This window comes from Sorghum bicolor, chromosome 6, assembly GCF_000003195.3.
Source record: "Sorghum bicolor cultivar BTx623 chromosome 6, Sorghum_bicolor_NCBIv3, whole genome shotgun sequence".
Lineage (NCBI taxonomy): Eukaryota > Viridiplantae > Streptophyta > Magnoliopsida > Poales > Poaceae > Sorghum > Sorghum bicolor.
In genome coordinates, this window is record NC_012875.2 from 58,265,197 (window position 1) to 58,278,070 (window position 12,874).

The following is a 12,874-nucleotide window of genomic DNA, read 5'->3' on the forward strand; positions in this document are numbered from 1 at the left end:
AGAAAGAAAAATAATAAAAGCCAGTTTGTTCGAACGAGGATGGATTTCTGACGCTTCCATTCCATGGTTCAACGAGTCATGATATTCCAGTAGGACAGGGAGTATAGTAAACACATGTGTTTGTCACTGAACTACTGAAAACAACACATGATTCTTTGGAGGGTCTTCTGAGCCGTATTTTAGTCTAATCCCATCTAGCCAGATATAAGTAATAATTCCCCAGAGAAAAACACCTAGGAATAGCTGGAGAAGCCTCGGTGGCTAGGCGTGGACCGACTGAACTCGAATAGTACTACTCTGGTTTGACGCCGACGACAGAGGACAGACGTACGTACGCCCACAGTTTGGAGCCGTGAAAACGCTCGACTGTCCTCCGGCTCCGGGCATCTTCACCTTTAGCGAATAGCGATGCGAGTTTTAGGACCCGTTTGGTTGTTTTTGTTAAATTTTATTATCTATCATATTAAATGTTTAGACATATAGATAGAGTATTAATATAAATTATTTACGAAACTAAAACACAGGTAAAAAGTAATTTGTAAGACGAATCTTTTGATCCTAATTAGTTTATAATTAGATACTAATTATCAAATAAAACAAAAATACTACAGTACTTATTAAACTTTAACAACTTCAACTGAACACCCTTAGCATTGTGCTCCTACTCTCTGCATGTTTGACGCGCATAAAATCGTCGTTCATTCATTGACTCTTGCAGTCGCAGGGTGCTTCGTATCGTACCGACGAGATGGACAACCTTGAGTCCGTTGTAACGGTAAACAACTGCATCACGGATCTGATCACATGGGATCGGGTATCGAGAAAACTATTCCCTGGCCAGAAAGCCGGCGCATGTCTGTAAGCGTGGAGTCAAAGACAATACTCCAAATGAATAGAATAGCTAGGGTGTCACACCCCTAAATGAACGTGGAACAGCTAATCGCTCGCGGTCGCGGGACTTTCAGTCAAGCGAACTGATCCATAATCGTCTTCCCCCCTCCTCCTCGCGAATTCCTGTCGCGTTGCTCTGATGCTGTTGTTCTGTTCTTGCTGCTTCCTCCGGTTCTCCCCCTTCCCCTAGCTATCTCTTGAGTCTTGGCACTTTTTTTCGAGATCACGACTTCACATGTTTTTCATTAAGAAGAAGAGCCGAAAGAAACGGCAGGTAACCGATACAATGAGTTCGCAAGTAATTCATGAATTACCATTGAAACCCAAAACACAAACAAAAGCAAGAAACATGAGAGGGAGGATCCTCCACCTAACAACCCCAACAGCTAAGCCAAAAATAAAAAGAATAACTCAACACCTAGGTAGTCAGCAGTGTTCGGAGCCGCAACAGATAAGGGGCAACTGACGGCCATGCATCCGTCCCCACCTCTGCAACCTCAACGACCAATCCAGCCGGAGACGCGTCCTCAGTGGCAAAGCGAACCAACCGACGGCCAAGCATCCGTCTCCACCTCAGTAACCTCGACGACCAACCCAGCCGGAGACGCGTCTTCAGTGGCAAAGCAACCATCCGACGGCCAAGCATCCGTCCCCACCTCAGCAACCTCAACGACCCACATGCCGGAGATGCATCCTTGGTGGCAAAGCAACGCACCTCGGCAGCAAAGCATCCGCCGGAAACACCTCGGTGGCAAAGCATCTACCAGAAAGAGCACAACTGCAGCGACAACAACACTAGCCAGCAAACCTAAGAGGAGAAGCACGAAAAGGCTCGGCACGACGCCCGAGCACGGATACCGGTGCGTTGAACCGTTGATAGCAAAATTTGGTACAAGAATATGTTTTGATTTAACGATATTGCTCAGGAAACTAAAAGATTGTTAAGTTATAAATTCGGTCCTATGTGGACTGAATTAATATGATTAATAGGCTAATGATAAGAGAGACATAAGGACTTTTTCTGCATATAGTACGTGCTACTGTGGACAATCCGCCAACGAGTTCCCCTTCTGAAGCTGTCGACAGGCCTGCTAGGCAGGCCAGGCCCAGGAAGCCCAACACGATGATGATAACTGGATCCGCTAGCACGCGCGTCGCTGAGGCTATGCCTCTGTAATCCTTAAAAGGAGAGAACATAATTTTGTTATCTTGCTAAGCTGTCCTCTGAAAGGCAACTATGTTCTCTTTACTCCCTAATTTCTCTATTCTCCTTCCCTGCTGCTAACACTCTGTCTGCTGTTGTAAGTCGCAGTTCACTGATGCAATCAAGCTCGAGTTATCAACACACAGAGCCACAGCCCACAGACACAGACACAAAAACAGACCAATGCCAGACAAAGAACTGAAATCACATATGATTATCATAACATCAAGCTGAGAACTGGGACCAGGCAACCTATTATCGTTCACTTCATAAGTAAGAAGTACAAAACCCATCGGATGATATCATCGGCACAGAGTAGAGCACGCCCAAGAAATGAATATAAGCATAATATTGCTGATTGTTCCAATATCAATTTCCATAACATCAATATCAATTGCAGTTCTGTCGAACTGAAGCGAGGAGCTTAGCAGAGCTAGCTGAATTTTACATTATATGCAAAAGCAAATTTGGCAGAGTTCGATAAACAACTGAACCCATTTTTTCAGGCTTTATGTACAGGAGTACCTACTATAGGGATATAGGTAAACAGCGACCGCCGAGCCATGCTTTAGTCAAGGATGAGCGACCAGGTGATCATTTTGCATGCTGGGGCTCTAATCACCCTGGCTGTTGACGGCCTTAATGCCATGCTGCGTTTTCTCAAGCGCTGCTCTTCATGCCATCAGTGTTGCCAGAGAAAGCCCAGTGCGGCTTGGCCAGGGTGCGCTTCGTAGCCTTCACTGACAGTGGGCTGTCCTTGCCCTGTTCGTTAAGCAGCGAATTTGTCAGTTAGAATCAGACGAAACTTTACAATGATTTCATAGCTAACTGAAGAAAAAAAGACCATGAAATGTTCCGATCATTTACCATGAGGCAGGTTCCCTGCTGGACGTTGCAGATGGGGTAGTCATGGGGGCAGCAGCTGTAGTGATCGTCACAGCAGGTGGCGCCCTCGAGCGGGCAGCAGCCCCAGGCGAAGCAGTACTTGCCATACTCGTAGATGCAGCAGCAGGTGGTGCTCTCAGGGCACGAGTAGTAGTTGTCGCAGACGCTGGGCTCTGGGGTGGGGGACGGCGGAGTCGGGCCAGGGTTCGGGGGGTTGGCGCCCTCCTTCAGGGGGTACGATGGCTCAACGGCGATACCGCACTTGCCGCTGGAGTCCTTGATGTTGCGCTCCATCCTGATGTAACCGGACTCGCCCCAGCTGCTGCCCCATGAGTTCTTAACGATCCAGTAGTCCTTTCCATTCTCTGTGCCATAGCCGACGGCCGTGACACCATGGTCCAACGCTGTTCCACACTTTCCAGTGAAGATACCCTGAGACCAGGAAATGTTAGTCATCAGTACAAGACAGCTGATTCATGGAGTTGACACTAATAGTAACAACAACGAACGATGAGATAAAAAAACAAGATGGAGTAGGTGTAGGTATCTGCGAAATTGTGGACAATGCATTTGTCTGAAAATGCCTATTTAACTTTATGACAAGGGAAAACATTTTCAGGATCTTCTGCCCAGCTTTTGATGGAAGTGGATGATAGCTGACACCACTCTCTTACCAAAGCACATCTTTCCAAAAGCCCTCACAAAAACACTTCAAAACTGTGTACCATTAAAAATGCTTCGCAGGGAACCAGCCAAGGAGGGGCAGTATAGTCTTCGACAAAAATAAAGCAGCATGATTCGTGCAAAGTGGTGGGGCACTGAAGCACTATTGTATTGCATTGCTATTATGTAGTCTGGATTTAGTAAACTAAGTCAGGGGTATGAACAAGGTATTATAATTGATGTAACACTTGCAACTTGCAGAGTGACAGCAGAATCATTCCTTGTAGAGAAAATAATCTTGAGCAAAGCGATATGATGGGGACAATTTTAAAGCAATTAGGTGACTCAACCTAACATGTGCATGTCTTGTTCAAGGCAGATGGTCTTTCTTTTACGGTCATGGAGATACCATCAACTAATCGCTACCTACTGATAGTCAAATACTAGATGATTCCATAAATTCATCTCTGAATTTAACCAAATGGTCCACAGATGAATCCAGCAGCAAGGTTAGTGTCAATTACCGAGCTGTAGAGCTGAAATGCATTGCCACCAGCCTCAATAGCAACACTGACGGGCTGGTTTGCAACTGCTTTCTGCAGACTCTTCTCACTGTTCGCTGGTACATCTTCATAGCTGTCGATAGTAACAACCTTCGCGTTTTTCTGCAATGAACCCAACGCACAAAACCAGCAGTAAGAGAAAAAATGACGCTGGTATTTGGAAAATCAAGGGAAACCATGAAGCGAAAAATACCTTGTTGGCATCACACCGGCCATCTGTGCCCTTGTAAGGGTAATCAGACTCTGTGTCGATTCCACCATTGTTGATGATGAACTCAAACGCATAGTCCATCAGACCTCCATTGCACCCCTGGTTGTATGAAGTGTCACAGTCGACAAGCTCCTGCTCAGACAAGGAGATCAAGTCGCCCGTAACAATCTGGTTGATGCCTTCCACAGCTGCTATTGTTGAGAAAGCCCAGCAACTCCCTGGAAGAGATAAACATAGATTAGATTTCAATGTCAATATGTCATCAGCATTATTGTTTAATCCTGCACGTCAATTTAAAAAAGGCAGCCAGCCAAGTAACAACACAGAGTTATAAAATCAAAAGAGTGAAAGCTACCCACAATAGAGTGGAAAATATCTTATGGGCGTAGCATATTTTTATTTAAGAGAAGAAATTTGTGGTGATGAATAGGATGCCGAGGGAGACAGGCGACCAATAGGAACGTGAAACGGCCACAAGAGCCGTGATGAAAGTCGTTTCCAAGGCTAATATCTGGAATCATGAAGTGAGCTTGTCCAGAGGAGAAAAGGAGCATATTGGTCCAGCCACCTTGTCAGCTAGACAGCGACTGCTATTAGTGTGGAGTAATATTTTTTCTTGGTTGCACCTTCCAGCAGGGTCACTGCCTCACTGGAGTTCACAAGGAGCAAGGTGATGTCCATGTTCGATGAACCTACTTAACATAGTATATGTCGCCTTTCATGCAAGACAATACAGATCAAATACACGAATAATTTTTACACCTACTGTATCGAAAATCATTGCAGTAATATTTGTCACATAAAACAAGACACGGGACCAAGTTAAACAAATCCCATAAAATTAGCTCTAGAACCGAAACAAAGCTGTAACCAAACAGAATAATTTTATTTGAAGTAATTGTTAGCGTGTCTATCTATGGACTTCGAATTCAAAAGCGTACTAATCTATATGCGTGCCATCTCTGCAACCTCCCACCCATTATAAGGCACGACTAACGAATTGCAGAAGCAGAAGCTTGCCGCTTAGCGTTGACCTTCAGGTAGAACCGTAGAAGACACAAATCCCCTACTCCCTTTTTTTTCCTCATGTGGATAACAATAAAAACTACCTACTGCAAGTTGCGGATGAACAGACTTTACAGTTTTTTCGGGCGAAACATATAGAAAACATGCCCGAACAACTTACCCATGTTCTATCTAGAATTATTAAGCAGGTCAGCTTTCAACCGCAGGAGAGCAATAAAAAAAAGGCAGGGAGGAGATTGGTATGAAAGCTTACCGCAGCTGCCCTGGTCCTTGACCTCCGCGACGGCGCCCTTGGTCCTCCAATCAACGGACTCCGGCAGGTCCTCGTTATCGTCGGCGTGGTACCTGGCGCTGAGCTTCCTCTCCCTCTGCGGCTTGGTCCTGACGCCGAGGTAGGTGGCGCGGTACTCTTCGTTGGTGAGGTCGGCGAAGCGGTTGAGCCCCAGGCGGAAGGAGTGGACGCCCGCGTCGGCGGCGGCGTTGTGCTCGTCGATGATGCGGAGGTTGTCCCTGAACACCTGATACCGCCTCTCCTCCTCGCCGATGGCGTTGTAGGTCCGGCCGTGCGTCGCCATCCACTCCGCGTACATCCGCCGCGTCTCCTCCTCGCTCCGCTCCCCGTAGGAGATGATCGACATGTCCGCCGCCGCGGCGAGCGACACGAGCAGCAGCAGCGCTGCCGCCGCCGCCGCCAGCGACGTGGTGGTGGAGGCGCCCATCTCCGACGCGCTACAGGAAGGCTAGAGCTTGCTAGCTAGGGAGAGGAGGGATGAGAGGTGGACAGGAGGCCCTTCCTTTTCTTTCCATGACGGGCTGGTATCCGGGTCGCTTTATACAAGTGGGGGCGTGGGAGTGGTGGGCCCAGATTCCGTGATCCCTTTGGGTTTTTTCTTTTTTTCACCCCGTCGCTTGGCTATTTTAAATGTGTAATTTAATTGGCTATTTTAAAAGTGTTGTTTAATTCATTTTCATTCACATCTAATCTACGGGGCCAGTCGCCAGTACTACGATATTTTGGGTTGGTTTTTTATTGGTCGTGGGGTCGTGGAGGTGGCGCGGACGTGGACAGGTTGGATTGGATATTTGGATTGAAGGCGACCAATAATTTCTTTTAATTTTTTTCTTCTTCTTTTTTTCGGTGACGTGTTGCTGTGAATGAATGCGTGCAGTAGCCTACCGGTCCAAATGGTAATCCCGCATTAGCCAGTTTTTTTTAAATCGAAACCAGGTACAAGGAAGGAGAGGCCGAGAAGTGGGGTGACGGGGTGGTAACGTGGAGGTGGATGATTTTGACTGGAATGCTCGGTGTACTCTTTATTATTACTGCCACTGTTTGTTTAATCGGCAGCCGCTGCACTTTATAATTAGTCGTTCGCCGGATACAACAAGAGTCGGAAACGATGCCGGCTGGATTATTGTTTAGATGCAAAAAGTTTTTGGATTTTGACACTGTAGCATTTTCGTTTTTATTTGACAAATATTGTCTAATTATGAAGTAACTAGACTTAAAAGATTCGTCTCGTGATTTACAGTTAAACTGTGTAATTAATTATTTTTTTATCTATATTTAATACTTCATGTATTTACCGTAAAATTCGATGTGACGGAGAATCTTATAAAGTTTTGGATTTTTTTTTATCTCCGGGCTCCGGCCGGGCGGGGAGTATCTTGTTCAAAGAACACGACCACGCACGCGCGTTACGGTTCCGTGTTGGGACACGCTTCTTGTTCTTGCATTGGCGCTCCTTATGAACGAACAGTAGAAAAAAATCACGAAGGAGAGCCGTGTTCTGGTATAGCACTGGCACACAGTGGAACTGTCTGTGGAAGTAGCTTGCACACATGACACATTGGCTTTGTTTAGTTGTATCTAAAATCCAAAAAAAAATTCTTGTCATATTGAATCTTGTGACATATGTATGGAATATTAAATATAAATAAAAAATAACTAATTATATAGCTTATTTATAATTTACGAGATAAATCTTTTGAGCTTAGTTAGTTGTCCAAATTTTAAAAAAAATTACAAGGCCATTGAAATTTGAGGGTGCCCTTTTGCACTGCCACCGGCAAGTATAGTAGGAGTAGTTGGCATGAACGGCGGGCAGGAGGGCCAGTAGCAAGAAACCAATCAATCAGTGGACAGCATGGTGCACACCGGAACGCGACGTACCAACCTCTGTAGACGGACGGCCCCCTGCCCTTGGGCATTTACGGGGGCAAGGCCGCAGCGGCAGAGGGCAGTCGAGCAGAGTGTCGCATTGGGGCGGGAAGATTCCGGTTGTTGAGGACTTGATGAGGTGTGAACACACTCCCGAGGAATGAGGATTCCTCGCCATCGGATGATCAGGATCATCTGCTCCAGTCCCGCCGTGGTCCTCCCCCGCCCGCAGCACACCCGCATGTACGGCGACCCCCGTTTGAATCCTTCGAGGGTCTCACAATCTTCATAGAAAAAAACAAAATTATACGTAGTATCTTGTCCAAACCGTACTAATTTTAGGGGAATTTTAACTCAGATATTTCTTTTGAATCCCATAATCTAATATTTTTTTCGTCATTTTTTTATCCAGATTCTCAAAAATATCATGGGATCCAAACGGCACCGTATTAATGTGTAGACGCAGGCCTTGTTTAGATGTGAAAAAATTTTGGATTTCGCTACTATAGCACTTTCGTTTGTTTGTGACAAATATTATCTAATCATAGACTAACTAGGATCAAAAGATTGGTCTCGTGATTTACAGCTAAACTGTGCAATTAGTTTTTGTTTTCGTCTATATTTAATGCTTCATACATGTGCCGCAAGATTCGAATTGACGGGCTTGAAAACTTTTTGGTTTTTGGAGTGAACTAAACAAGGCCGCAGTAAAAGGCGCCTGCGGATGGTGGAGCGGCTTGCATCGCATTTACGATGATATTATTATACGGGTGTTGGGGGCGCTTGCATTGCATTTGTACGATGATACTATTATGGTCTGTTTAGATTTGAAATTTTTCAGCCTAAAGAGAAAAATTTTTGTAGAATTGAGGTCTAAGAACTAAACGGGGTTAAAAAATTTTGGAGCCAAAATTTTGAGCTGTAACTATGCACGCACTTCCATGTAAGTCCACCAATGACAACTTGAGCTGCATGCAGTTGCAGTTATCTGCTTTTAAGAGCAAGTTTAATAATACATCCCACTTGCTGGCTGTAAGGTTTCTTCCAACCTTCTTCCAGTCCACCCATACAATAGTTAGCTATTCACTATTAATACATGGTCCGCTTGTCTCTCTCACAAAGTTTCTTGGTTCCTGTGTCTAGGTTGGCTGTAAGCTTACAGGCTGCTTCTCCTCTCTCTCCTCTCTTCTCTCCTCCACCTCATCATTTAGCTATCTTACAGCCCACTATAATACTTGTTCTAACACAAATACGAGTGGCGGGGTGTACCACCGTCCTATCAATGTTTTGGTCTCTGCTTTTAACAAAGGCGTGGAACACGAGTTTTCGAACAACATTTGGGCTGAAAGATTTTTAGATAATACTAATAACTTATTACAAGTTCACCGATACCACGATTGAACTAAACTTACAAAACAAATCGGACTACAGTATGTAACTACAATTTTAGAACCATGAATGTATAAAACTATTGTTTAAATAAAATAAATATAAAGTGGAGTTTATAAAACTCTTATAAGATTATTATGGTTTAAGTAGTAATACTATTGTTTTCATCAAAAGCATAAAGATTGTTGCATCCAAAAATTCATGACAAGTTTTGCATCTATAATTTTACTAACTATTCAAGTGATCGTGGTATCAACACATTGAACTTTTTATTTTCAAATTGAAACAATTGAGATCTTATATGCGCACTACAATGACATACTAAAAATGATTAGGTTTACAATAGCATTAGCTACAATATTATGACCAAGGTTGATTTTAATGATATTTACTGAATAGTAGGTTAGTAGTTGAAACTCTCGTTTTTTTGCAATATGTAATTAAGAAGTTACTCACGTGAGTAGTTTCTATTATTCTGATGTGTTTAACAAAACAGATTGTTTCTAAAACAAATATTCTTATATATAGGACTTAATTTTGCACCGGGTTAACAAAATGCTATGGACGGCCCTGCTGCCAAACATTCACAGAATGATCAATTCTAGCTACAAACGTTTTCAGTCTTTCTGCTTTTTATAGACCAGAATCACTCCCATCCCATGTACCGCACGTGAGTAGTTTCTATTTGTTTCTTACCTTCCCTCTAACCTAGAAATCTTCCTAGTGGTCCTATTCAAATCAACCAGTTCAAATGGACCACAGTGAATTGTTCTTCATCCACAAAAGGTTTACAGTCCACCTGGATGCTGTAAAGACGAATGCTGTTGTCTTTGCTAATGCTAAGACAGGGCAACGCCCTATAATTCTAAAAAAACAAAAGATTTACATTCTTTTTTTAAAAAAGAAATCAAGCTATGTCTATGATTTTTCATGTAAAACAAACTGTCTGTTCGCTTGAGCTTATATGTGTCGAATCTGTCAGCCATATAATAATATTTTTCTCTTACAATAAATTAACAAACATTATTTTTAGTTATGTCTTATCAGTTAAGTGAACTAACTCGTAAATCTGAATAATGTCATGCGCTAGCTAGACAAAGTGTTGAGAAACCACTCCGATTCACTATTCTATAGAGAAACATTTGTAGGAAGCAACTGAATTAGATCATTCAAAGAGGGGTTTTTTTTTTTTGGCTTTGGCTCATGATTAAAAAATGGCTATGGTGACTATTTATTAGAAAGTGACTCCTCCTTATAAAGTGTCTGGTAGAGTACCTTTGGCTTCACCGAAACTGTCGCGAGAGCTGAAGGCAGAGATGTACTAAACATACCATATAAGTATTAGCTACCGCTAGACGAACTCTCATGTATTGTACTTCCAACGTACAAAGCTGCTCAACATGCGTTAATTGTAAAATTAATTGTATAAGTCATGGCTAATTAGACTTAATAGATTTGACTCACGAATTAACTTTCATGTGATTGGTTTTATAATTAACCCTTAGGAACAAAAATTTAGGGTGTGATTTTATAACATGGGAATAGAAATATTTGTGTTTTCATCCCAGAATATGGGAATAATTCTAATTAATTAGCATCAAACATCTGATGTTTGTACGGGGCAACAGTGACGACCACAGGGCTGATAGACGCAAGAAAGCGCACCTTGGAATCTCATTAAACAAAAAAAACGGTGCCGGTCGCATGGGTGTGGAAAAAATTAAGAGAAGAGGACAATATCTATTTGCTTTATTTGAATAACGAAAATGAAATATCTACCGAGTCGTCGGAATCTCGGCGAGGCATCGCGGCCATTGGTTGGCTGATGCGTGGAGGCCCCGCACACCGGAACCCGTGAGGAGCTAAAAAAAAAAAATTCTTCCCGGGGAAAACGAGAGCCGTGAGGAGATGACCATCGCCAGTCAGCGAACTAGCCAAGCACGCCACCGTAGTAATGCCGGGGTGTTTTTCTAGTACTAGTGACTAGTCTAAAAAAGAGTTTGTTTTTTTTAAAAAAAAATCGTTTTGTTTTTATCCCGATGATAATATTATATATGGTCAATAGCAGTTGCCCTTGGTTTTGCTCATTTCATAACTTGGGGTTGCGTTTGTGATAAGCCTTCAGCGGCTGGAGCATGGCTTATCGCAACCAGTAGTGCGTATAATAACTAGTAGCTGTTCTCTGCTAGATATTTATATTTTACGCGGGATAAAAACTCATTTGACGTCCCTGTCGACTTGAGAAACAAGATAGCTCTACCACTGCCGTAGACACTTGAAACAGGGCTTGCTTGGGAACGTGAAGGGCAGCACCGGTAGTGCCTGTCACGGCAGTCGGCGGTAGGGCCGCCCTGGCAGCCGCCTGCAGCGTAGTCACGACCGCTCGCTCCATCTACCCCCGCCCCCGCCCCCACCGCGCCGCAGGCAAAGGACGACGGCGACCCATACGGGGATAGTACCACCACCACCACTTGATGCAGTGCAGCAGGTGCTGGCCATGTCGATCGTCCACTGGGCTGGCTCTGGCTGCTGCCTGATCGGTGGTCATCTCGCTCTGGGAAGAAAGATCCGACCCGGTGAATACACTGGGAGGCTGCGCGGAAATGCCATGCAACTTGCGGTGCGGGCACGACGCACGAACATCCCAAGTATCGGTTTGTGAGACAGCGTCTGTATCCTGTAGGATTCACTGGTTCAGGCATGTGCCTCTGTGACCCGCCGGCAGGAAGATAACGCAGATCGGCACTGGTAGATTTCATCTGTCCAAATACAGAGAGCGATACGGCAGGCATGTGACTTCAATGATATGCAAATGCAATGCAGAGAGCACACCCCATCATGTGATATTATTGTGGTGCGCCGTTGAGGCAGAAGTGACCGGTGGATGGATCGGAACCATGTGTAAAACCGGCGCTGCAGCGTGCCGTGCCGCGGGGCCAAAGCCAGCCACACTGGCGGCGCACGCAACGCAACGCATATGGTATGGCCACGCTCCTGTACCGTGGAACGGATCAGACACGACGGTCTCCTCCGTCATCCTTGTGAATTGGAGAACCGGTGGATTCTTCAGCTCGGCACTACGCGCCAACACGCGGCCCTGGGCTGGGCGACCCGAGCTCCACTGGAACCACCGGATATTTCGGTAGTGGTTGTCCTCGCCATCGCCGAGCTCCGGGTGACGAGGGGATTCCGTTTTCAGGTCTCGGACAACGACCGGTCCACGGCGGCTTCACCGATTGCCAATGCCAGGCTCTCTCCTTCTCCTTCGCTTGGGAATTGCCTCGGGGCCGAGAATTTGTTGGTAATTTTGTTTTTTTTGTTGCGAATTGGAGCACTGCACAGTACGAAGAAAACCATACACAGTTTTTTTGAGTGTCAAATCATAAACAGGGTAGCTGGGTAGGGGGGTGGGCGCTTTGTGGCGCAAGACCAGTTAGGACTTATTTAATATTTTCGTTTTATTCGATAATTAATATTTAATTATGAGTTAATTAAGTTTACAAGATTCGTCTCATAAATTACATAGAAACTATATAATTAGTTATTTTTAATTTATATTTAATATTTTATGCATGCGTCTAAAAATTTAATGTGACGGAACGAAAAGAAATTTTTTGAACTAAACGGGGGCTTAACCGAAAGAGGAAAACGTCTGAGTGTAACGGCGCGTGTCCAGATTCGGACTTGTCCACATAACTACTGTACAATCAGATTCTTTCCTCTCTTCCACGAAAATAAAATTAAAAACAAAACCTAAATCATGCCCTTCCTCTAAAGTCAGGTTCAGAATTCAGATAAGGCCCGCGGACTGCGGTCAATTTTCCCGAAAGTTTCTTCTTCAGGCTCTCCAGCAAGAACAAGCTCATACGCAAACGTAGATC

The 12,874-nt window shown here is 44.4% G+C and overlaps 1 protein-coding gene across 1 annotated transcript; it reads right to left on the reverse strand.

Moving 5' to 3' along the window:
- LOC110436266 (oryzain alpha chain) lies at nucleotides 2,425-6,254 on the reverse strand. The gene is made up of 5 exons (XM_021462825.1): nucleotides 5,697-6,254; nucleotides 4,400-4,635; nucleotides 4,168-4,308; nucleotides 2,963-3,412; nucleotides 2,425-2,857 (listed from the first exon to the last, which is right to left on the reverse strand). The coding sequence occupies exons 1-5, from the start codon at nucleotides 6,160-6,162 to the stop codon at nucleotides 2,756-2,758; spliced, it is 1,395 nt and encodes a 464-aa protein (XP_021318500.1). The 5' UTR covers nucleotides 6,163-6,254; the 3' UTR covers nucleotides 2,425-2,755.

Coding starts and splice junctions, on each gene's coding strand:
- LOC110436266 (XM_021462825.1), bottom strand. CDS start 6,162: ATGGGCGCCTCCACCACCACGTCGCTGGCGGCGGCGGCGGCAGCGCTG. Junction 4,636..5,696: donor CAAGGACCAGGGCAGCTGCG/GTAAGCTTTCAT, acceptor TATCTCTTCCAG/GGAGTTGCTGGGCTTTCTCA. Junction 3,413..4,167: donor CATTTCAGCTCTACAGCTCG/GTAATTGACACT, acceptor TCCTGGTCTCAG/GGTATCTTCACTGGAAAGTG.